The 26,972-nt window shown below is 49.4% G+C and overlaps 1 protein-coding gene across 1 annotated transcript in view; it reads right to left on the bottom strand.

Annotated features, from left to right (window-relative positions):
* LOC117507641 (inositol 1,4,5-trisphosphate receptor type 1-like) overlaps window positions 1-26,972 on the bottom strand; it is a 535,403-nt gene that overhangs the window by 78,877 nt on the left and 429,554 nt on the right. The window contains exons 55-56 of the mRNA XM_034167459.1: window positions 8,907-9,096; window positions 8,655-8,747 (exon numbers count right to left, since the gene is read on the bottom strand). Of these exons, the coding sequence (XP_034023350.1) occupies window positions 8,655-8,747; window positions 8,907-9,096 (283 nt within the window). The remainder of the gene's footprint in view (window positions 1-8,654; window positions 8,748-8,906; window positions 9,097-26,972) is intronic.

Genomic DNA, 26,972 nt, shown 5'->3' with positions numbered 1-26,972 from the left:
TGTCCATTTTATACATATAACAGGTTTTGTCCAGTTTATACATATAAGGGATTTTGTCCATTTTATACATATAACAGGTTTTGTCTGGTTTACACATATAAGGGATTTTGTCCATTTTATACATATAACAGGTTTTGTCCGGTTTATACATATAAGGGATTTTGTCCATTTTATACATATAACGGGTTTTGTCTGGTTTATACATATAAGGGATTTTTGTACATTGTATACATATAATGGGTTTTTGTACATTTTATACATATAACAGGTTTTGTCTGGTTTATACATATAAGGGATTTTGTCCATTTTATACATATAACGGGTTTTGTCTGGTTTATACATATAAGGGATTTTTGTACATTTTATACATATAATGGGTTTTTGTACATTTTATACATATAACAGGTTTTGTCTGGTTTATACATATAAGGGATTTTTGTACATTTTATACATATAACGGGTTTTGTCCATTTTACACATATAAGGGGTTTTGTCCGGTTTATACATGCAACGGGTTTTGTCCAGTTTATACATATAACAGATTTTGTCCAGTTTATACACAAAACGGATTTTGTACAGTTTATACATAAAACGGGTTTTGTCCGGTTTATACATATAATGGATTTTGTCCAGTTTATACATAAAATGGATTTTGTCCAGTTCATACATAAAACGGGTTTTGTCCGGTTTATACATGTAACAGATTTTGTCCATTTTATACATATAAGGGGTTTTGTCTGGTTTATACATATAAGGGATTTTTGTACATTTTATACATATAATGGGTTTTTGTACATTTTATACATATAACAGGTTTTGTCTGGTTTATACATATAAGGGATTTTTGTACATTTTATACATATAACGGGTTTTGTCCATTTTACATATAAAACGGGTTTTGTCCGGTTTATACATGTAACAGATTTTGTCCAGTTTATACATATAACGGATTTTGTCCAGTTTATACACAAAAGGGATTTTGTCCATTTTATACATAAAATGGGTTTTGTCTAGTTTATACATATAACGAATTTTGTCCAGTTTATACATAAAACAGGTTTTGTCCGGTTTATACATGCAACAGATTTTGTCCATTATACAACCCCTGGCAAAAATTATGGAATCACCGGCCTCGGAGGATGTTCATTCTGTTGTTTAATTTTGTAGAAAAAAAGCAGATCACAGACATGACACAAAACTAAAGTCATTTCAAATGGCAACTTTCTGGCTTTAAGAAACACTATAAGAAATCAAGAAAAAAAGATTGTGGCAGTCAGTAACAGTTACTTTTTTAGACCAAGCAGAGGAAAAAAATATGGAATCACTCAATTCTGAGGAAAAAATTATGGAATCACCCTGTAAATTTTCATCCCCAAAACTAGCACCTGCATCAAATCACATCTGCTGGTTGACATTGACCCTATGTGTCTTTTTGCAAGGAATGTTTTCACAGTTTTTGCTCTATGGCAAGATGCATTATCATCTTGAAAAATGATTTCATCATCCCCAAACATCAGAAAAGTGTCCAAAATATCAACGTAAACTTGTGCATTTATTGATGATGTAATGACAGCCATCTCCCCAGTGCCTTTACCTGACATGCAGCCCCATATCATCAATGACTGTGGAAATTTACATGTTCTCTTCAGGCAGTCATCTTTATAAATCTCACTGGAATGGCACCAAACAAAAATTCCAGCATCATCACCTTGCCCAATGCAGATTTGAGATTCATCACTGAATATGACTTTCATCCAGTCATCCACAGTCCACGATTGCTTTTTCTTAGCACATTGTAACCTTGTTTTTTTCTGTTTAGGTGTTAATGATGGCTTTCATTTAGCTTTTCTGTGTGTAAATTCCATTTCCTTTAGGCGGTCTCGTACAGTTCGGTCACAGACGTTGACTCCAGTTTCCTCTCATTCGTTCCTCATTTGTTTTGTTGTGCATTTTCATATTTTGAGACATATTGCTTTAAGTTTTCTGTCTTGACGCTTTGATGTCTTCCTTGTTCTACCAGTATGTTTGCCTTTAACAGCCTTCCCATGTTGTTTGTATTTGGTCCAGAGTTTAGACACAGCTGACTTTGAACAACCAACATCTTTTGCAACACTGCGTGATGATTTACCCTCTTTTAAGAGTTTGATAATCATCTCCTTTGTGTTGTGTGGGCCGCTGAAGAGGAGGTACTGCTGGCCCACCACCACCAGAGGGCGCCCTGTCTGGAGTGCAGGCTCCAGGCACCAGAGGGCGCTGCCGCCTCACAGGAGCAGCCAGGGTGACAGCTGTCACCCATCACCTGAGACGAGACAGCTGATATCAATCAACAGGGAGGTATATCAGCAGGACGGCATCTCCACCTCATTGCCGAGATATCGCTCTACCAAGGAGGTAACGTATCCAGCCAAACAAATCATCTTTTGACCATTAAATACTTTTTGCCTTTACACAGAAAGAGAAAAGACAGCAGGAGACTGTATTTTGGATAAGTACTCACATTCCTGCACTCACCTGTATTTTCCTGACAAGAGGTGGAGGTGGTGTTTCCACCCTGTGTGTTGCTGGGTGCAGCCGCACCCACACCTGACTGTTTCTGTTCCTTGCCAGCAGTACCGGATCCGACGAGCGGAGGCAGTGGCCACCTGGGGTTCGGGACTTGGCGGCTCCAGTATCCCCGGGGTTCGGTGGCAGAGGAAATCGGGTGGTTCCGGTTCGACTCGGACAGACGTCTCCTATCGTCGAGCCTACCCACACGACACCTTTGGAATTCGGTTACTGCTGTATTTGTAATCTGTTGTGTTTGTTGTGTGGATTCACAACAGTAAAACTTTGTGATTTGACTTTCTCCATTGTCCGTTCATTTGCGCCCCCTGTTGTGGGTCCGTGTTCCTACACTTTCCCAACAGGATATCTCGGCCAACGTCATGGATCCCGAGGGGCGTCAACCGGCTGTTGAACGGCCAATGGAAGAACAGGATGCGCAGGCGTCCGCAGGAGGGGTAATCGGTGAGTTGCAGCGGATCCTCACCGCTTTCACGGCTCGGTTAGATTTAATGACCGAGCAGAATGTCCTCCTGAACCGCAGGGTGGAGGCTCTCGCCGCGCAGGTGGAAGCGCGCCCTCCGGGCGCCGCTGCGGCTCTCCCTCCCGTAGACCCTGTGCGTAACATTGACGTTCCACTGGTCGTTCAACGACCCCTCCCACCTTCCCCGGAAGCATACATAAGCCCCCCAGAGCCGTACGGAGGCTGTGTGGAGACATGAGCGGATTTCCTTATGCAGTGTTCGCTCGTCTTCGCACAGCGTCCAGTTATGTACGCGACTGATGCTAGCAAGGTAGCTTATGTAATAAACCTGCTTCGCGGCGAGGCACGCGCTTGGGCTACAGCGCTCTGGGAGCAACATTCACGGCTCCTTCAGACATATGATGGGTTTGTGAGGGAGTTCAGAACCGTGTTCGATCACCCCAATAGAGGAGAAACCGCTTCAACTGTGCTACTGTCGATGAGACAGGGGCATCGGAGCGCAGCTGCCTATGCAGTCGACTTCCGCATCGCGGCTGCGAGGTCCGGCTGGAATAGCGCTGCCCTCCGCGCCGCCTTTGTAAACGGACTGTCATTGGTTCTTAAGGAGCACCTGGTGGCTAAGGACGAACCGCGGGATTTAGATGGGCTCATCGATCTTGTCATACGGTTAGACAACCGGTTAGAAGAACGTCGGCGGGAACGAGACGAAGGGCGTGGTCGGGCACGCGCCGTCCCTCTCCCTTCCGGTTCCGACCGCGCTCTGCCTTCCCCACGCTCCACGGCCCCTGCGCTCTGTGGGGCCACAGCTCCCCCTGCTGACGAAGCTATGGACACGAGTAGGGCAACATTTAGGGCACCAGACGCACAGAGGAGACTGGCCCACGGAGCTTGTTTTGTTTGTGGTGCGATAGAGCACCATATTAGAGACTGCCCCGAGCGGTCAAAACTCCAACTCCCGCCCCTAGAGACTGGGCTAGGGGTGGGCCGAGACATTCACGTGGGACACACCCACATTGCCACACGACTCCCAGTCACGATCCTTTATGAGGACTCAACCCTGAAGGCCCCAGCACTGGTGGACACGGGCTCTGAGGGGAATCTGTTGGACAGCAGATGGGCCAGGGAGATAGGGCTCCCTCTGGTGGCGCTTACCTCGCCTGTACAGGTTCGGGCACTAGATGGCTCCCTACTCCCTCCGATAACGCTTAAGACACCACCTGTAACTCTGGTGGTGTCAGGAAATCACCGGGAGGTGATCGAGTTTTTTGTGACTCAGGCCACCTCCCGTGTGGTTTTAGGATTTCCCTGGATGTTGAAGCACAATCCCCGGATTGATTGGCCGTCCGGGGTAGTGGTTCAGTGGAGCGAGACCTGCCATCGGGTGTGTCTAGGTACCTCGGTTCCTCCCGGCTCCCGAGCTAAGGAGGAGGTCAGAGTCCTGCCCAATCTGGGGACGGTGCCGGTGGAGTACCACGACCTTGTCGACGTGTTCAGCAAGGATCTGGCTCTCACTCTTCCCCCCCACCGTCCGTATGATTGTGCCATTGATTTGGTTCCGGGCAGTGAGTTCCCGTCCAGTAGGCTGTACAACCTCTCACGGCCTGAGCGCGAATCAATGGAGACCTACATCCGGGACTCGTTAGCTGCCGGGTTGATCCGGAATTCCACCTCCCCGATGGGCGCAGGTTTCTTTTTTGTGGGCAAAAAAGATGGCGGACTTCGTCCATGCATTGATTATAGGGGGTTGAACGAGATCACGGTTCGCAACCGATACCCGTTGCCCCTGTTGGATTCAGTGTTCACACCCCTGCATGGAGCCCAGATTTTCACCAAGCTCGATCTTAGAAATGCGTACCACCTGGTTCGGATCCGGAAGGGAGACGAGTGGAAGACGGCATTTAACACCCCCTTAGGTCACTTTGAGTACCTGGTCATGCCGTTCGGTCTCACAAACGCTCCCGCGACTTTCCAAGCGTTGGTTAACGATGTCTTGCGGGATTTCCTGCACCGGTTCGTCTTCGTATATCTAGACGATATACTCATCTTTTCTCCGGACCCTGAGACCCATGTCCAGCATGTACGTCAGGTCCTGCAGCGGTTGTTGGAGAACCGGCTGTTTGTGAAGGGCGAGAAGTGTGAGTTCCACCGCACGTCTTTGTCCTTCTTGGGGTTCGTTATCTCCTCCAACTCCGTCGCTCCTGATCCAGCCAAGGTTGCGGCGGTGAGAGACTGGCCCCAACCCACAAGCCGTAGGAAGTTGCAACAGTTCTTAGGCTTTGCTAATTTCTACAGGAGGTTCATTAAGGGCTACAGTCAGGTAGTTAGCCCCCTGACAGCCCTGACCTCACCAAAAGTCCCCTTCACCTGGTCGGATCGTTGCAAAGCTGCGTTCAAGGAGTTGAAACGGCGCTTCTCGTCTGCACCTGTTCTGGTGCAGCCCGATCCTAGTCGCCAGTTAGTGGTTGAAGTGGACGCCTCGGACTCAGGGATAGGAGCCGTGCTGTCCCAGAGCGGGAAGACCGATAAGGTCCTTCACCCGTGTGCCTATTTTTCCCGCAGGTTGACCCCAGCCGAACGGAACTATGACGTCGGCAATCGAGAGCTCCTTGCGGTGAAAGAGGCTCTTGAGGAGTGGAGACATCTGTTGGAGGGAACGTCCGTGCCATTCACGGTTTTCACTGACCACCGGAACCTGGAGTATATCAGGACCGCCAAGCGGCTGAATCCCAGGCAAGCCCGCTGGTCACTGTTCTTCGGCCGTTTTGACTTCCGGATCACCTACCGTCCCGGGACCAAAAACCAGAGATCGGATGCCTTGTCCCGGGTACATGAAGATGAGGTCAAAACGGAGTCGTCGGATCCCCCGGATCCCATCATCCCGGAGTCCGCTATCGTGGCCGCCCTCACCTGGGATGTGGAGAAGACCGTCCGGGAGGCCCTGACATGAGACCCGGACCCTGGAACCGGACCGAAGAACAAACTCTACGTCCCACCAGAAGCCAGGGCTGCAGTTCTGGACTTCTGTCACGGTTCTAAGCTCTCCTGTCATCCTGGGGTGCGAAGAACCGTGGCAGTCGTCCGGCAGCGCTTCTGGTGGGCGTCCCTGGAGGCCGACGTCCGAGGTTACATCCAGGCCTGTACCACCTGCGCCAGGGGCAAGGCCGACCACCGCAAGACATTGGGATTGCTACAGCCGCTGCCCGTGCCTCATCGCCCCTGGTCTCACATCGGCCTGGATTTTGTCACAGGCCTCCCGCCGTCCCAGGGCAACACCGTCATCCTCACGATAGTGGACCGATTCTCCAAGGTGGCCCACTTCGTGGCCCTACCGAAGCTACCAACGGCCCAGGAGACAGCGGACCTCCTGGTCCACCACGTCGTCCGTCTGCATGGGATACCATCAGACATCGTCTCCGATCGCGGTCCCCAGTTCTCCTCGCACGTCTGGAGGAGCTTCTGCCGGGAACTGGGGGCCACGGTCAGTCTCTCGTCCGGGTATCACCCCCAGACCAACGGGCAAGCAGAACGGGCCAACCAAGAGATGGAGCAGACCCTACGTTGTGTGACAGCCGCGCACCCGACGGCCTGGAGTACCCACCTGGCCTGGATCGAGTACGCCCACAACAGTCAAGTATCATCAGCCACCGGCCTCTCCCCTTTTGAGGTGTGTTTGGGGTATCAGCCCCCGTTGTTTCCGGTGGTCGAGGGAGAGGTCGGTGTGCCCTCGGTCCAGGCCCACCTACGGAAGTGCCGTCGGGTGTGGCGTGCCGCCCGTTCTGCTTTGTTGAAGGCCCGGACGAGGGTGAAGAACCATGCAGACCGGCGGCAGACCCCGGCTCCTACGTATCGTCCTGGGCAGGAAGTGTGGTTGTCCACCAAGGACATTCCCCTACAAGTGGACTCCCCAAAACTACAGGAACGATACATTGGTCCGTTCAAAATTCTCAAGGTCATCAATCCCGCCGCAGTGAGGCTTCAGCTTCCGGCCTCACTGCGGATTCATCCAGTGTTCCACGTGTCCAGAATCAAACCTCATCACACCTCACCCCTCTGCACTCCGGGTCCAGCACCACCTCCTGCCCGGATCATCGACGGCGAGCCGGCTTGGACTGTACGCTGGCTCCTGGACGTCCGACGGATGGGCCGGGGTTTGCAGTATCTGGTGGACTGGGAAGGGTACGGCCCAGAAGAGCGCTCCTGGGTGAAGAGGAGCTTCATCCTGGACCCGGCCCTCCTGGCCGACTTCTACCGACGCCACCCGGACAAGCCTGGTCGGTTGAGGGGGGGGTCCTGTTGTGTGGGCCGCTGAAGAGGAGGTACTGCTGGCCCACCACCACCAGAGGGCGCCCTGTCTGGAGTGCGGGCTCCAGGCACCAGAGGGCGCTGCCGCCTCACAGGAGCAGCCAGGGTGACAGCTGTCACCCATCACCTGAGACGAGACAGCTGATATCAATCAACAGGGAGGTATATCAGCAGGACGGCATCTCCACCTCATTGCCGAGATATCGCTCTACCAAGGAGGTAACGTATCCAGCCAAACAAATCATCTTTTGACCATTAAATACTTTTTGCCTTTACACAGAAAGAGAAAAGACAGCAGGAGACTGTATTTTGGATAAGTACTCACATTCCTGCACTCACCTGTATTTTCCTGACAAGAGGTGGAGGTGGTGTTTCCACCCTGTGTGTTGCTGGGTGCAGCCGCACCCACACCTGACTGTTTCTGTTCCTTGCCAGCAGTACCGGATCCGACGAGCGGAGGCAGTGGCCACCTGGGGTTCGGGACTTGGCGGCTCCAGTATCCCCGGGGTTCGGTGGCAGAGGAAATCGGGTGGTTCCGGTTCGACTCGGACAGACGTCTCCTATCGTCGAGCCTGCCCACACGACACCTTTGGAATTCGGTTACTGCTGTATTTGTAATCTGTTGTGTTTGTTGTGTGGATTCACAACAGTAAAACTTTGTGATTTGACTTTCTCCATTGTCCGTTCATTTGCGCCCCCTGTTGTGGGTCCGTGTTCCTACACTTTCCCAACACTTTGTTTCAATTGACATCTCTTGCATTGGAGCCATGATTCATGTCAGTCCACTTGGTGCAACAGCTCTCCAAGGTGTGATCACTCCTTTTTAGATGCAGACTAACGAGCAGATCTGATTTGATGCAGGTGTTAGTTTTGGGGATGAAAATTTACAGGGTGATTCAACAATTTATTCCTCAGAATTGAGTGAGTCCATATTTTTTCCTCTGCTTGGTCTAAAAAAGTAACCGTTACTGACTGCCACAATTATTTTTTTCTGATTTCTTATAGTGTTTCTTAAAGCCAGAAAGTTGTCATTTGAAATTACTTTAGTTTTGTGTCATGTCTGTGATCTGCTTTTTTTCTACAAAATTAAACAACTGAATGAACATCCTCCGAGGCCGGTGATTCCATAATTTTTGCCAGGGGTTGTATGAGTGAATTTAGAGTCACCAATTAAAATAACCTGCATTTTTTTGAAAGTGGGAGCAGGTTAGAGCACTCTGAAGAAAATCATAGGAACATGGGACGAGACATATTTTGCATATGACACCCCCCCCCCCCCCCCCCCCCCCACACACACACACACACACAGATATTCTAAACTACATACCATCCATTACAACTTCTTCTGAACAGTTCTCGACATTTTCTCTTTGAAATACTCGACCAGCAAATAACTCGCCCACAATACTGCGTCCATGCTCTGTTCAGAGAGAAGACAATATATACAGCCATTCAGCCATTTGTCACAGTTCCACCTTCAATATGTCAAATGCAGGTTTTTTGTTTTTTTTTGGCATACTCACTCTTAGTCAAAGTAAAAGAAACTAATAAAACATGAGAGCAGGGTCCAGTAACTTACCAAGTGTCTTATTGGGTATCCTGTCCACAGTCAAAATGAAGTCATCCTTGAAGAAAATGTATCCAACAATGGAGAAGAGGTAGACAAGGATAAGAGCCAGCACGGCGGTCAAAACAATAGAGCGTCCATTGCGGGTCACACTCTTTATTACGTTCAGCAAAGTCTCTTCTCGGTAAACCAGATCAAAGAGCTGAAAAGAGCAAAGATCACAGTTGTGTCAACAATGTTTGTATGAAGAAGGGAACTGTGTGTAAATGTGAGGTAATTAAGAGTCATACATAGTATATATTATGAGTGGTTATGAAAAATACAGTTTAGTTAGTTTGTAGAACTCAAATATTTGCAGCAAGTTTTAGACTCTGTAGCTTAATAAAAGCAACTATTATTTTAAAAACACCAACCTTTCAAGATATTGCCGGTGCTTTAAAATCCCTTTGGCTTTCCAAATCACTGTCTTTGACTGCCTGAGTCAGGAAGGGCATTCAGCGTAAACTGTGCCAAATCAAATAAGCAGGTCACAATAACAAATTTCCACATCAGAGACTGATGTTAACAAAACCTGCCACAAATACAGTTGCCCAGCACCATACTAGAAAAATCTACACGACTGTTGGCCAAAGGAGGTGCCTGCCGATTTACTCCCAGTGCACACTGATGACTACCAATGTGGATGTATCCGCTGTGGCGACCCCGAACACAAAACGGGAGCAGCAGAATGGACAACAACAACATTTATGTATCACTTTCATTACAAAAGTGCTTTAGAGTGACACCTCACATCCACACAATCAAACACACTCCATTGTTTGCATGAGAGGGTGCTGTCATGGAAGGGGCTCAACTATAAATCAAGAACAACTTAAGGATTAAAAACATCACCCAAGGACCCTTTGGGATTTGTGATTTTTCCAGTCTGATGGGGATTTGAACCAGCTGCTGGCAAAGCATCGGACAGGGAAATGTTGGAGAAGGATGGCCATGATGGCCAATTATGTTGGTGGGTCCAACATCATAGTGGCTAAATCTCCCCTCTCTCCAACATTTTCAACATTTGAGCAGTCAGGGGTGAGAAATGTTGGAGCGCCGAAATTTACTTTTTTTGTTCGTAACCTGAGATCTTAACGTATATACCCTGCATAAGCTTTCTGAGGAGGCTGCGTTCATTTAACATCTGCAGGAAACATCTGTGGATGTTCTACCAGTCCGTAGTAGTCAGCGTCCTCTTTTACACTGTGGTGTGCTGGGGAGAGCACATCCAAGAAGGACACATCCAGACTGGACAAACTGATCAGGCGGGCTGGCTCTGTGGTTGGCATGAAGCTGGACTCTCTGGTGATGGGCAGAGGAGAGAACACTGGACAAATTGATGGACATTATGGATGATGCCAGTCAACTTCTGTACACCGTCATCAGCAACCAGAGAAGCCTCTTCAGTCACAGACTGCTCCTTCCCCAGTGCAGGACCAACAGACTGACAAACTCCTTTGTCCCTCAGGTCATCAGACTGTACAACCCATCACTCAGGGAGAGGAGGAGTAACAGGAAGACAGAGGACGGGAATGAGAGGAACAGTAGTAGCCAGTAAACCAGTATTGATCAGTATGGCTGGTATTTATAATGTGTATTTATATTTATATTTGTGCAGCCGGTCTGCTCTGTGTCAGCCTGATCCCGTCAGATCTCAGAAGCTAAGCAGTGCAGGATCTGGTTAGTACTTGGATAAGAGACCTCTTTGGAACACCAGCGGCTGTGTGTGTGTTTCTCCAGGTAGAACTGGAGTTGCATCAGGAAGGGCATCTGGCGTAAAACTTGTGCCAATTACCAATGCGGATCAGGCTGTATCCACTGAGGCGACCCCGAACAAAACCTGGAGCAGCCGAATGAACAACATTTATATTTGCAAACTGTTTTTCTTTTTTACTTTCACTTTTGATTCTCTGTGTGCTTCTTACTCTGTGTGCTATTATACAATGCTGCTGGAATTTCAATTTCCCTGAGGGAGTCTTCCCAAGGGATCAATAAAGTTATATCTAATCTAATCTTAGCGAGCGATCAAATAGTATCTACACATTTATTATGTTGCTGGATGAGATAGATTTTATAAAAGAAGTAATTTAACTTTGTGTCGTGTGGTCATGTTGATCAGCTGACATTTGCTAACGTTCTCGTCTGCGGCATGTTTAGTCATCAGTGTTGATAAACAGTCATTTCATTTTGATGTTAAATGTTATAATAGGCTGAACTAAGTTCATGCTCATAATGTTTAAATGTATTACTCAAACAGAATCACAAGGTTAATCAGGCACAATTTCCAGTTTTGATCTGTGTATCTTACACAGTACACTATGATAATTCATATTTATAGTAGAATTCCCGTTTCATGAGCTGTGTCAGGGCAACACAGTGGCTTAGTGGTTCGCACTGTTGCCTCACATCAAGAAGGTCACAGGGTCACTTCCCACCTGTGACCTTTCTGTGTAGATTTACATGTTTCCCCCCGTGTTTGCGTGGGTTCTCTCCGGGTGCTCCAGCTTCCTCCCACATCCAAAGACATGCCGGTTAGGTGGACTGGAAACTTTAAATTGTGTGTAGGTCTGCGTGTGGGTGTGAATGTGTTTGTTTGTCGATATGTGGCCCTGCGACAGACTGGTGTCCTGTCCAGAGTGTACCCCGCCTCACACTCTAAGGCCCCCCAACCCCAAAAATTCCAAAGGTGTCTTGCAGGCACACTATACAGAAAAATACATGTAAAAACTGTAAAGAGTTTACCACCATTGACTCTGGATATAGAAAATAGAAAGACGTACAGCACATCCAGAAAGTATTCACAGCACATCACTTCCACATTCTATGTTACAGCCTTTTACCAAAATGGAGTAAATTAATTTTTCCCTCAAAATTCTACTCATAACACCTCCATAATGACAACATGAAAAAGTTTTTTTTTTTTTTTGCAAATTTATTAAAAGTAAAAATAAAAATTACATGTACATCAGTATTCACACCCTTTGCTCAATACTTACACTCTAAAAAAGGAACTGTCTCTAAGAGAAAAATTGATGTAACAATTTATTTCAACTTTCAACTGAATTAATGCCAAAAGACTTTTCTAGTTAAGTTGAAATAACTTCTATGTAAATTGTTACATCACTTTTTTTCAGTGGTTAATTTTTTAGAGTGCGGTTGATGTACCTATAGCAGCAATTACAGCCTCAAGACTTCTTGAATATGATGCCACAAGCTTGGCGCACCTATCTTTGGGCAGTTTTGGCCATTCCTCTTTGCAGCACCTCTTAAGATCCATTAGGTTGGACGGGGAGTGTCGGTGCACAGACATTTTCAGATCTCTTCAGAGATGTTCAATTGGATTCAAGTCTGGATTCTGGCTGGGCCTCTCAAGAACATTCACAGAGTTGTCCTGAAGCCACTCCTTTGATATCTTGGCTGTGTACTTTGGGTCATTGTCCTGCTGAAAGATGAACCGTTGACCCAGTCTGAGGTCAAGAGTGCTCTGGAGCAGGTTTTCATCCAGGATGTCTCTGCACATTGCTGCATTTATCTTTCACTCAATCCTGACTAGTCTCCCAGTTCCTGCTGCTGAAAAACATCCCCATGCTTCACTACAGGGATGGTACATGATTTACTCCAAACATGACGTCTGGCCTTCACACCAAAGGATCCAATCTTTGTCTCATCAGACCAGAGAATTTTCTTTCTTATGTTCTGAGAGTCCTTCAGGTGCCTTTTGGAAACTCCAGGTGGGCTGCTATGTGCCTTTTACTAAGGAGTTACTTTCGCCTGGCCATTCTACCATACAGTCTTGATTGGTGGATTGCTGCAGAGATGGTTGTCCTTCTGGAAGGTTCTCCTCTCTCCACAGATGAATGCTGGAGTTCTGGCAGAGTGACCATCGGGTTCTTGGTCACCTCCCTAACTAAGGCCATTCTCCCTTGATTGCTCAATTTAGACGGGCGGACAGGTCTAGGAAGAGTCGTGGTGGATGTGAACTTCATCTGTTTACAGATGATAGAGGCCACTGTGCTCATTGCAACCTTCACAGCAGCAGAAATGTTTCTGTACCCTTCCCTAGATTTGTGGTTTGAGACAATGCTGTCTCTGAGGTCTACAGACAATTCCTTTGACTACATGCTTAGTTTGTGTTCTGACATGCACTGTCAACTGTAGGACCTTATATGTAGACAGGTGTGTGCCTTTCCAATCCATATCCAATCAACTGAGTTTAATCCAGGTGGACTCCAATTAAGCTTAAGGATAATCAGTGGAAACAAGATGCACCTGAGCTGAATTTTGAGCTTCATGGCAAAAGCTATGAATACTTGGGCTGGAGCCTATCCTAGCAGTCAGGGCGTGAGGCGGGGTACACCATGGACAGGAAACCAGTCTGTCACAGGGCCACATACAGACAAACATATTCACACACAGTTTCAAGTTTCCAATCCAACTAACCTGCATATCTTTGGATGTGGGAGGAAGCCGAAGCACCCGGAGAGAACACACACACGGGGAGAACATGCAAACCCACACAAAAAGGCCACAGCTGGGAATCAAACCCATGACCTTCTCACTGTGAGGCAACAGTGCTAACCACAGAGCCACCTTGCTGCCTGAAAGCATTATTTGGCTTCCTGTAAATAGTTAAATAAACAATATTTCTGCATTTTAAATATTTGCAGAATTGCACTTTTTAGAGTTGTTCAATTAAAATATTCAAAAGTTTTGCTGCATCTTCTTCTATATAAACAAGAAAAAATGGAAAACAACAAAGTGGGTGTTTTATTGACAGTTTGTTCAAAACTGCAAATCTTCATGAACAACGATAATACGAGCGAAGCGTCATGCAGCAGCGCGAAGCTCGCTCTATGGTACAGGGAGTCCCAAACAGAAAGTGCCAAATTTTGAGTTCACAGTGAAACAGGAAATGTCAAACACTTCCTGGTTAAAACACTTGCTGGACTGACAGACGAGATCCCATGGAATCTGGCTGGAACTCAGTGGCAAGTTCACACTGAAACAGGAAGTGCCAAATTTTGAGTCCACGGTGAAACAGGAAAAGTCAAATGTTGAACACTTCCTGGCATGGGTGGAGCTAGAGCAGAGGCCAGAGTTTCACTGGACTCCCCTGAAATCTGATTGGACACAGATGATTGACATGTCATGGCAGCGCACGTCTGGTTGAAAAGAGCTGCATTTTGAAATCAGTGAGTGTCCCCAATCAGCACCTCATCACCTGGGTGTATTTAAGCTGCTCGGCTCCCCTTGTCATTTGCCAGATTGATGCACCTAGTGCCTTCTCTCCAGCAATGTTTGTATTCTCGACCTGCTTGCCTCTTGTGTGTTCTGACTAACTGCCTGTATCCTCGACCACGCCTTTTCCTGATGCTTTTTGGTTTTGTTATTCTTGGACTACTTTACTATGTACTGGACCTCGTTTGCTGTTTCAGTAAACTGCTTTTACCTACAGAGCTTGTTGTCAGAGTCCTGCATTTGTGTCCAGCCGAACCAGCTACCCAGACCTGATAGATCAATCTGGCCAACAATGGACGCAGCGGACTCGACGCCTTTCCAGCTTGCAGTACGCCACCACAGTACGCAGCTTGCCCAGCAAGAGGATCGGCTCGCCGCTCTCAGCACTGGCCTCGGTGAGCTAGCTCAGTGAAAGGACATCTTCATGTCCTCCGTGAGTTCGCAGTTAGAACAACTCCTGTCGAAGTTTTCTATTCAGGCCAGCCCAGACCCGGCAAAGAGCAATGTCAGTTCTTCGTCACCACATCCGCCTACCGCCTCCTCAGCTTCCATATCAGAGGCCGCCATCTACACCCAACTTTCCCGCCCGGAGCGCTTCTCCAGAGAGACGGGTGATATCATGCCCTTTATCACGTAATGTGAGCTGCATTATGAAGTAATGTACATTATGCTTCCATCTGACAAGACAAAGATAGCATACATGATCTCCCACCTGTCCAGCCAAGCTGCGGCATGGGCTACCGTGGAGTGAAACTGTCAGTCGCCATCTTGCTCCTCCCTCCGAGCATTCACCACAGTGCTTCAGCAGGTATTCCAACACATGTCGCTGGGAGGCGAGGTGGCACACTCCCTGTTGAGGCTAAAGCAGGGCATTCGCTGAGTGGCTGACTACGCAGTTGACTTCCGCATTCTTGTCACCAAGAGCGAGTGGAATCCATCCGCACTTCAGGATGTTTTCTTTCAGGGACTGGCCGCGGAGATTCAAGATCAGCTTATCGCCACCGAACTACCTGAAGACCTGGACCAGCTGATCGCACTGGCTATCCGGATCGACCTGTTGTGTGGGCCGCTGAAGAGGAGGTACTGCTGGCCCACCACCACCAGAGGGCGCCCTGCCTGGAGGGCGGGCTCCAGGCACCAGAGGGCGCCGCCGCCTCACGTGAGCAGCTACGGTGACAGCTGTCACCCATCACCTGAGACAGCTGACGGCAATCATCTGTGGGGTATATCAGCAGGACGGCACCTCCACCTCATTGCCGAGATATCGTTTCTACCAGAGAGGTAACGTATCGAAGCTACGGAGTGTATCTTTTTGGATTGTGCTAGTTTGTGGATTACTGTTCCAACGAGAGGTGGAGGTAACTTCCCTGCTGTTCGGAGTCCTGGGTGCAAACGCGCCCCCATCTAACTGTCCTTTGTTCCTCGCCAGCAGTACCAGGTCCGACACGCGGAGGCAGTGGCCACCTGGGAGTTCGGGACTTGGCGGCTCCAGTATTCCCGGGGTCCTGTGGCGGAGGAAGCCGTGTGGTTCCGGTCTTACCTTGGAGAGGCGTCTCCTATCTTCGAGCCTGCCCACACGACACTTTTGTGAATTGACTGTTGTCCATTGCTGTGATTGGTTGTATTCGTTGTGCACATTCACAACAGTAAAGCTTTGTTATTTTGACTTACTCCATTGTCCGTTCATTTGCGCCCCCTGTTGTGGGTCCGTGTTCCTACACTTTCCCAACAGGATATCTCGGCCAGCGTCATGGATCCCGACGGGCGTCAACCGGCTGTTGAACGGCCAATGGAAGAACAGGACGCGCAGGCGTCCGCGGGAGGGGTAATCGGTGAGTTGCAGTGGATCCTCACCGCTTTCACGACTCGGTTGGATTTCATGACCGAGCAGAACGTCCTCCTGAACCGCAGGGTGGAGGCTCTCGCCGCGCAGGTGGAAGCGCGCCCTCCGGGCGCCGCTGCGGCTCTCCCTCCCGTAGATCCTGTGCGTAACGTTGACGTTCCACTGGTTGTTCAACGACCTCTCCCTCCTTCCCCGGAAGCATACATAAGCCCTCCAGAGCCGTACGGAGGCTGTGTGGAGACGTGCGCGGATTTTCTGATGCAGTGTTCGCTCGTCTTCGCACAGCGTCCCGTTATGTACGCGACCGATGCTAGTAAAGTAGCTTATGTCATAAACCTGCTTCGCAGTGAGGCACGCGCTTGGGCTACAGCGCTCTGGGAGCAGAATTCACGGCTCCTTCTGACATACGATGGGTTTGTGAGGGGGCTCAGAACCGTGTTCGATCACCCTAATAGAGGAGAAACCGCTTCAACCGTGCTACTGTCAATGAGACAGGGGCGCCGGAGCGCAGCTGTTTATGCAGTCGACTTCCGCATCGCGGCTGCGAGATCCGGCTGGAATAACGCTGCCCTCCGCGCCGCCTTTGTAAACGGACTGTCTTTGGTTCTCAAGGAGCACCTGGTGGCTAAGGACGAACCGCGGGATTTAGACGGGCTTATCGATCTTGTCATACGGTTGGACAACCGGTTAGAAGAACGTCGGCGGGAACGAGACGAAGGGCGTGGCCGGGCACGCGCCGTCCCTCTCCCTTCCGGTTCCGACCGCGCTCCGCCTTCCCCACGCTCCACGGCCCCTGCGCTCCGTGGGGCCACAGCTCCCCCTACTGACGAAGCTATGGACACGAGTAGGGCAACATTTAGGGCACCAGCTGCACAGAGGAGACGGGCCCATGGAGCTTGTTTTGTTTGTGGTGCACTAGAGCACCATGTGAGAGACTGCCCCGAGCGGTTACAACACCAACGCCCGCCCCTAGAGACTGGGCTAGGGGTGGGCCGAGACATTCACGTGGGACACACCCACATTGCTACACGACTCCCAGTCACGATCCTGTATGAGGATTTAACCCTGAAGGCCCCAGCACTGGTGGACACGGGCTCTGAGGGGAATCTGTTGGACTGCAGATGGGCCAGGGAGATAGGGCTCCCTCTGGTGGCGCTTACCTCGCCTGTGCAGGTTCGAGCGCTAGATGGCTCCCTGCTCCCTCCGATCACACATAAGACACCACCTGTAACGCTGGTGGTGTCAGGAAACCACCGGGAGGTGATCGAGTTTTTTGTGACTCAGGCCACTTCCCGTGTGGTTTTAGGCTTTCCCTGGATGTTGAAGCACAATCCCCGGATTGATTGGCCGTCCGGGGTAGTGGTTCAGTGGAGCGAGACCTGCCATCGGGTGTGTCTAGGTTCCTCGGTTCCTCCCGGCTCCCGAGCTAAGGAGGAGGTCAGAGTCCCGCCCAATCTGGGGACGGTGCCGGTGGAGTACCACGACCTTGTCGACGTGTTCAGCAAGGATCTGGCGCTCACACTCCCCCCCCACCGTCCGTACGATTGTGCCATCGATTTGGTTCCAGGCAGTGGGTTCCCGTCCAGTAGACTGTACAACCTCTCACGGCCTGAGCGCGAATCAATGGAGACCTACATCCGGGACTCGTTAGCTGCCGGGTTGATCCGAAATTCCACCTCCCCGATGGGCGCAGGTTTCTTTTTTGTGGGTAAAAAAGATGGCGGACTTCGTCCATGCATCGATTATAGGGGGCTGAACGAAATCACGGTTCGCAACCGATACCCGTTACCCCTGTTGGATTTGGTGTTCACGCCCCTGCATGGAGCCAAGATTTTTACCAAGCTTGATCTTAGAAACACGTATCATCTGGTTCGGATCCGGAAGGGAGACGAGTGGAAGACGGCATTCAACACCCCCTTAGGTCACTTTGAGTACCTGGTCATGCCGTTCGGCCTCACCAACGCCCCCACGACGTTCCAAGCCTTGGTTAACGACGTATTGCGGGACTTCCTGCACCGGTTCGTCTTCGTATATCTAGACGATATACTCATCTTTTCTCCGGATCCTGAGACTCATGTCCGGCATGTACGTCAGGTCCTGCAGCGGTTATTGGAGAACCGGCTGTTTGTTAAGGGCGAGAAGTGTGAGTTTCACCGCACCTCTTTGTCCTTCCTGGGGTTCATCATCTCCCCCAACTCCGTCGCACCTGATCCGGCCAAGGTTGCAGCGGTGAGAGACTGGCCCCAACCCACAAGCCGTAGGAAGCTGCAACAGTTCCTCGGCTTTGCGAATTTCTACAGGAGGTTCATTAAGGGCTACAGTCAGGTTGTTAGAACCCTGACAGCCCTGACCTCACCAAAAGTCCCCTTCACCTGGTCGGATCGTTGCGAGGCCGCGTTCAAGGAGTTGAAACGGCGCTTCTCGTCTGCACCCGTTCTGGTGCAGCCCGATCCTAGTCGCCAGTTAGTGGTTGAAGTGGACGCCTCGGACTCAGGGATAGGAGCTGTGCTGTCCCAGAGTGGGAAGACCGATAAGGTCCTTCATCCGTGTGCCTATTTTTCCCGCAGGTTGACCCCGGCTGAACGGAACTATGACGTCGGCAACCGAGAACTCCTTGCGGTGAAAGAGGCTCTTGAAGAGTGGAGACACCTGTTGGAGGGAACGTCCGTGCCATTCACGGTTTTCACTGACCACCGGAACCTGGAGTATATCAGGACCGCCAAGCGGCTGAATCCCAGGCAAGCCCGCTGGTCACTGTTCTTCGGCCGTTTTGACTTCCGCATCACCTACCGGCCCGGGACCAAGAACCAGAAATCGGATGCCTTGTCCCGGGTACACGAAGACGAGGTCAAAGCGGAGTTGTCGGATCCACCGGAACCCATCATCCCGGAGTCCACTATCGTGGCCACCCTCACCTGGGACGTAGAGAGAACCGTCCGGGAGGCCCTGGCACGAAGCCCGGACCCCGGGACTGGACCAAAGAACAGACTTTACGTCCCACCAGAGGCAAGGGCTGCAGTCCTGGACTTCTGTCACGGCTCTAAGCTCTCCTGTCATCCAGGGGTGCGAAGAACCGTGGCAGTTGTCCGGCAGCGCTTCTGGTGGGCGTCCCTGGAGGCCGACGTCCGGGACTATATCCAGGCCTGTACCACCTGCGCCAGGGGCAAGGCCGACCATCGCAAGGCTCCGGGACTGCTACAGCCGCTGCCCGTGCCTCACCGCTGCCCGTGCCCCGTGCCTCATCGCCCCTGGTCCCACATCGGCCTGGATTTTGTCACGGGCCTCCCGCCGTCCCAGGGAAACACCGTGATCCTCACGATAATGGACCGATTCTCCAAGGCGGCCCACTTCGTGGCCCTCCCGAAGCTCCCAACGGCCCAGGAGACAGCGGACCTCCTGGTCCACCATGTCGTCCGCCTGCATGGGATACCATCAGACATCGTCTCCGATCGCGGTCCCCAGTTCTCCTCGCATGTCTGGAGGAGCTTTTGCCGGGAACTGGGGGCCACGGTCAGTCTCTCGTCCGGGTATCACCCCCAGACCAACGGGCAAGCAGAGCGGGCCAATCAAGAAATGGAGCAAACACTGCGTTGTGTGACAGCCGCGCACCCGGCGGCCTGGAGTACTCATCTGGCCTGGATCGAGTACGCCCACAACAGTCAAGTGTCATCAGCCACCGGCCTCTCCCCCTTTGAGGTGTGTTTGGGGTACCATTGTTCCCGTGGTTGAGGGAGAGGTCGGTGTGCCCTCGGTCCAGGCCCACCTGCGGAAGTGCCGTCGGGTGTGGCGTGCCGCCCGTTCTGCTTTGTTGAAGGCCCGGATGAGGGCGAAGACCCATGCAGACCGGCGGCGGACCCCGGCCCCTACGTATCGCCCCGGGCAGGAAGTGTGGTTGTCCACAAAGGACATCCCACTACAAGTGGCCTCCCCAAAACTGCAGGACAGATACATAGGACCGTTTAAAATTCTCAAGGTCATCAATCCCGCCGCAGTGAGGCTTCGGCTTCCAGCCTCACTGCGGATCCATCCAGTATTTCATGTGTCAAAGCTCAAGCCCCATCACACCTCGCCCCTCTGTACACCCGGTCCGGCACCACCTCCTGCCCGGATCATCGATGGCGAGCCGGCTTGGACAGTGCGCCGGTTGTTGGACGTCCGACGGATGGGCCGGGGCTTTCAATATCTGGTGGACTGGGAGGGGTACGGTCCCGAAGAACGCTCCTGGGTGAAGAAGAGCTTCATCCTGGACCCGGCCCTCCTGGCCGACTTCTACCGTCGCCACCCGGACAAGCCCGGTCGGGCGCCAGGAGGCGCCCGTTGAGGGGGGGGTCCTGTTGTGTGGGCCGCTGAAGAGGAGGTACTGCTGGCCCACCACCACCAGAGGGCGCCCTGCCTGGAGGGCGGGCTCCAGGCACCAGAGGGTGCCGCCGCCTCACGTGAGCAGCTACGGTGACAGCTGTCACCCATCACCTGAGACAGCTGACGGCAATCATCTGTGGGGTATATCAGCAGGACGGCACCTCCACCTCATTGCCGAGATATCGTTTCTACCAGAGAGGTAACGTATCGAAGCTACGGAGTGTATCTTTTTGGATTGTGCTAGTTTGTGGATTACTGTTCCAACGAGAGGTGGAGGTAACTTCCCTGCTGTTCGGAGTCCTGGGTGCAAACGCGCCCCCATCTAACTGTCCTTTGTTCCTCGCCAGCAGTACCAGGTCCGACACGCGGAGGCAGTGGCCACCTGGGAGTTCGGGACTTGGCGGCTCCAGTATTCCCAGGGTCCTGTGGCGGAGGAAGCCGTGTGGTTCCGGTCTTACCTTGGAGAGGCGTCTCCTATCTTCGAGCCTGCCCACACGACACTTTTGTGAATTGACTGTTGTCCATTGCTGTGATTGGTTGTATTCGTTGTGCACATTCACAACAGTAAAGCTTTGTTATTTTGACTTACTCCATTGTCCGTTCAGTTGCGCCCCCTGTTGTGGGTCCGTGTTCCTACACTTTCCCAACATGACCGACACCTGGCAGAACGTCCGCGATGTGAGCCGCGTCATCTGCCCCAGAACACTTCCTTGTCGCACTTGAATCAAACCTCTGTTCACCACTCTGATGTCAATGTGGCATCTCCTGGAACCGAAGAACCGATGCAGCTCGGCCAAACGCACCTGTCTCAGGAGGAATGACAGCGCAGACGGGATGACGGTCTTTGTTTTTACTGTGGACAGTCAGGTCATGTGATTTCTTATTGTCCAGTCAGGGCTGCCTCTGCGAGGTCCCGAACCTCCGTGCGGGTGAGTCACAGTACAATTTCTCTCTCGGGCTCTCAGAATGTAATTTCTGCTAAATTGGAATCTGATCAGGACATTGAAATGGTACATGCTTTTGTGGAATCTGGCTCTGACGCTAATTTGATGCTATCCTCTCTCGCCAGGTCCATGCACCATAGATTGTTTTGCCTCTCACGACTTCTGGTGGTCAGGGCGATGGATGTCCTCGAACTCGGCCAAATCACACACAGAACTCAGTCAGTCCATCTCACTATTAATGAGAATCATGTGGAATCAATCAGTTTCTTTGTTCTCAATAATATGACTCACTCGGTAATTGTGGGGAATCCCCGGCTGCAACAGCACTGTCCAAACTTCAATTGGATTAATGGTACGATTACAGGATGGGGTTCTTCCTGCTCTGGGAAGTGTCTAACCAGCTCCACGCCATGATCGTCGCCCATACCTTCTAATTTGGCGGGGGTTCCAGATTGTTATCATGAGTTAGCTGCCGTGTATAGCAAGGCAAAAGCTAAGTTGCTCCCACCTCATCGTGCATATGATTGTGCAATTGATTTGTTACCAGGAACCAGTCCCCAGCAGGGGAAGTTGTATTTGCTGTATGCGCCTGAACGCACCACCATGCAGGAGTACATACAAGAGTCGCTTGATGCTGGGTTAATTCGGCCCTCTTCGTCTCCTGCAGGTGCAGGATTTTTCTTTGTGGAGAAAAAAGATAAGACGCTTCGGCCCTGTATTGATTATTGGGGGTTAAATGACATAACAGTCAAGAACTGTTACCCTTTACCCTTGATGTCTTCTCCTTTTGAGTCACTAGAGGGCGCCAAAATATTTACTAAATTGGAGCTTCGAAATGCCTATCATTTGGTCAGAATCAAACAAGGGGATGAGTGGAAGACGGCGTTTAACACGCGTACTGGTCACTATGAATATCTGGTAATGCCATTTGGGATTACTAATGCACCAGCCATCTTCCAGAACCTGGTAAATGATGTACTGCGGGAATACCTGAATAAATTTGTATTGTGTATGATATATTGATCTCCTCTCCCAACCAAGATACACACACTGAGCATGTGCGGACTGTGTTACAAACTCTCTTACGGAACGAATTGTATGTCAAGGCAGAAAAATGTGAATTTCACAAATCTACACTGTCATTTTTGGGGTTCGTTATTGCTGAGGGAAAGATCCAAATGGACCCTGACAAAGTTGCACCGGTACGTGATTGGGCGGTGCCTTGTAGTCACAAGGACGTTCAGAAATTTTTGGGATTTGCTACCTTCTATCGTAAGTTCATCCAAAACTTTAGTTCTGTGGCTACTCCACTCTACAATGTGACCTCGTCATTACGAACATTCAAATGGACTCCGGAATGTGACGAGGCCTTCAGGGTCCTAAAGCAATGGTTTACCAAAGCCCCCTGTGCTACTCCTTCCTGACCCCGCACGGCAGTTCGTGGTAGAAGTCGATGCTTCGGATGTTGGTTTGGGAGCTATCCTATCCCAGATGTGCCCCGCAGACAGACGGTTACATCGTTGTGCCTTTCTGTCTCACAAATTGTCATCTGCAGAGCGCAATTATAGCATCGGCGACCGGGAACTGCTAGTGGTTAAGGTGGCATTGGAGGAGTGGCGACACTGGCTTGAGGGGGCAAAAATACCATTTTTGATTTACACAGATCATAAAAATCTGGATTATTTACAGTCAGCCAAATGTTTGAACACTTGTCAGGCATGGTGGGCAATATTTTTCAGTCGATTTGATTTCATTATCACTTACCGGCCTGGGTTGAAAAATGAAAGCCAGATGCATTATCTAGGCAGTACAATAACTCTGACGCGCCTGTAGATCCGGGTAACATTTTGCCCCCTTCCTGTTTCGTTTCTACCATTACATGAGAGATTGAATCCCGTGTTATGGCCGCTCTGGAGACAGAATCTATTCCGACCGATTGTCCTACCGGGAAATTGTTTGTTCCAGGTCCTCTTAGGGGGGAAGTTATCGAGTGGGGTCACAGTAATTGGTTTTCTTGCCATGTGCTCCAACAACGATTTTGGTGGCCGCATATGTTAAATGATATTACTGAGTTTGTGAATGCCTGTCAGGTCTGTACCATGCATAAATCCTCAACTCGCCCGCCTGCTGGTTCACTGTTGCCATTGTCTATTCCTAGACAACCATGGACACATATCTCGTTGGATTTTGTCACCGGACTTCCTCCTTCCAAAGGACATACGGTAATATTGACTGTTGTTGATCATCTTTCCAAGATGAGTCATTTTGTGCCTTTGCCAAAACTGCCTTCTGCCAAAGAGCTGGCTGAGATTATGCTCAGTCATGTATTTCGTCTCCATGGTTTTCCTCGGGACATTGGCTCAGACTGGGGTCCACAGTTTGTTTCTGGGTTCTGAAGGGAATTCTGCCGTCTCCTTGGGGCCACCTCCAGTCTAATGTCCAGCTACCATCCACAGGCTAACGGTCAGGCCAAACGCTTTAAACAAGAGTTAGAAAAAAGACTTAGAATTCTGTGATCACAGCACCCGTCCACCTGGTCCACACAGTTAACATGGACAGAGTTAGCACACAACAGTCTTCCGTCTGCGTCCTCTGGGTTTTCACCGTTTCAAGTTGTCTTTGGTCACCAGCCTTCCTTGTTTCCACCTACTGTTCTACGATCCCCGGTTCCATCAGCTCTCAGTCTGGTCATTAGGTGCCGACGGACCTGGAAGCGAGCTCAGCGAGCCCTCGGCTGTTCCTCGGCTCTCTACAAAGAGGCGGCTGACCGTAAACGTTCAGCAGCTCCTGTATACTCTGTTGGTCAGAAGGTTTGGTTGTCCACCCACCATTTGCCTCTTCGTGGGACTCCACGTAGCCTGTCTCCCAGGTTCGTTGGTCCATTCCCCATCACTAAGGTCATCAATCGTGTTTCGGTTCGGCTCTGGTTACCCAACACCATGTGCATTCACCCTACTTTTCACGTCAGTCATGTTAAGCCATTCCGTGCTAGCCCCCAGTGATTTTTAAATGAACAGGCAGCTGTTGATTAAATAACCTGTTAATTTTGCTGTCTAAAGGACTAAAATAACCTCTTAATTTTGCTCTCTGACATCAGGATGATGCATTTCACTTAAAAATGCATGCCACGGAGTGTTTCTCAACTGTACTCAAATGTATTCGAAAACTTGTAATTGTCAGGACTGGGGCTTTGTTTGTTGGTTCTGTTACGTTTAGTCTCTTGCTGGGGTTTTTCTGTTGGGTCTGTCTGTCCCTTTCTCTCTTGTTTGTCTCTGCTGACTCTTGGTGGTGGGTGTTTCCCTCTCTCTCTGATCATGCCCTCCTTCTGGTTCATTCCATGCACACCTGTCCCCAATCAGCACCTCATCACCTGGGTGTATTTAAGCTCCTCGGCTCCCCTTGTCATGTGCCAGATTGATGCGCCTAGTGCCTTCTCTCCAGCTCTGTTTGTATTCTCGACCTGCTTGCCTCTTGTGTGTTCTGACTACCTGCCTGTATCCTCGACCACGCCTTTGCCTGATGTTTTTGGTTTTATTGTTCTTGTTAGACTGCTTTACTGTGTACCGGACCTCGTTTACTGTTTCAGCAAACTGCTTTTACCTACAGAGCTTGTTGTCAGAGTCCTGCATTTGCACCCAGCCGAACCAGCTATCCAGACCTGATAGGGATTTCACACATTTTAATTTTTTTTATGCCATTTCAAATACAAATAATTAAATAAATCCAAAGTTATCTTCTTTAAACTCAAACTGAACGCAAATGTCTACAACTACATATAAATTAATTAAAATATAACATGCAGCTTCCTGATGAAGTGATGTAGAGGAGGATTTTCTGAAAAAGAAGACCTCAACGTTCAGCTACAATTTGCCAGAAAGTATATCTGAGATGCAAGCCTAGATTTTATGTTTTGGTGAAAGAAAATTTGTATTTCTGTATTTCAAAAAATTAATAAGAAGATCGGATTGCATTTTGACCCCCTTCAAATATTTTGGAGGTGATGTCATCGTGCTATGTTTTGGCTGGTATTATGTTGGGACTTGGGAGTCCGCACAGAGAACTGCAGCAGCCAGGAAGTAACCAGCAGCTGAGGATCGCAGGGAAGTCTGGAAAATCAGGTGCAAAGTGCTGTTGTTGCAGGTGGCTGAGTTCGCTAGCACGTCACAGCTCTTCTCATCATCCTCCCTCCATAAAGCAATACGCTGATGACCAAAGAGCAATACTTTTTTCACTGCTCTGAAACTGGCTTGTTACAGTGAAAAATCTGACACTTTCTTTCTTTTTGGTGCCACATTTAATAGTGGAGTGTTGTATTGCAGCACTAAAAATGGTGCTGTGGCAATTAGGACGCAGTCATTTACACTGTTTGAATGGCAAGTCATGTCCTTAAAGTGACAAAGTTTTTTTCTCATTCTTTGCTTAAAATAATAATAAATAATAAAATAAAAATACTAAAATAAAATAAAAATAATAATAATTTAGACTTTAGACATGACACCTCACGCGACAAACCATTTTCAAGGCAGGTTTATTTTTGAATTGGTAAATTGTAGTTAAAATTTTTGTATTTGTCTGATTGTCCACAAACCTGCAAGTGGCTGATTGTATTTCATTTTGCACTTAGGTCCATCAAGACACTGAAAATTCTCATTTACATACCGCTATCTATGCCACATTACCCCCTGCTGTTGTGTGCATGTATTCTTGGTAAATCACCCACAAAACATTCTTACACCCAGAGTGCAAAGGTTTGGAATGCCCACACAATTTATTACTCAACATATGGGATTTTAGTAAGGGCCCAGTCTCACGGCACACAGCGATAGCTGGACAAAGGATAAAAAGTCATAAATTGTCAAGAAAAAATGGACGAAAGATCCGGTACATTTCCCATCACCGAAACGCCTGCAAATCAAATCGAAACATTCATGATGACATAACCGAAAGTGGGTATAAAACCGAGTGCAGCCAGCCTTGTCTTCATGTCCGCAGTCCTTGCAAGTGTGGGACTTTGTTTGTTTTGACAACAGGTGAGAGATGTTGTCTTCACAACAACATGTGTGCACATGCAGTCCAGCCACAAATGGTTGAAACGTGCATAAATAGTTAAACTAGTTGATAAAACGTTCTTAACACTATTGTTTCTGTACAACAATGTTGCTTTTTCGTCCCAAACATGAATGATTCATTAGCAATACAAGGATGTTTCATTCAGCTCATAGGAGCTTTACTTATTGATTCGTTCAGATACTGTCAATCTTTGTTCAATACGTCGGATTTGGGGGGTTGAACGAAGTTGGACAAATTAGTGACAAATTGTCAGAAGGTATTTCACTGAACTGTTACTAATGACACGTTATGTGGGCTGAATATCGCATGGACTCATGGTGAAAATGTATGCATACATATCGCATGAGAGCCACTCGAATGTCACATGGCACTCTCAGGAATGTTGAGCGTGGCCTTCGCAGGTTCAAAGATCTTGATGATTTGGGGGAGCTGGAGCCTATCCAGCAGTCTTAGGGGGTGCAGTGTGGTACACCCTGAACTGGACGCCGGTCTATCGCAGGGCCACACATAGACAGCCAAACACACACACACACGTACGGTCAATTCTGAGTCACCAATTCACCTAACCTGCATGTCTTTGTAAGA

The sequence above is a fragment of the Thalassophryne amazonica genome, chromosome 3 (genome assembly GCF_902500255.1).
Source record: "Thalassophryne amazonica chromosome 3, fThaAma1.1, whole genome shotgun sequence".
Lineage (NCBI taxonomy): Eukaryota > Metazoa > Chordata > Actinopteri > Batrachoidiformes > Batrachoididae > Thalassophryne > Thalassophryne amazonica.
This window is presented reverse-complemented; position numbering and strand designations above follow the sequence as displayed.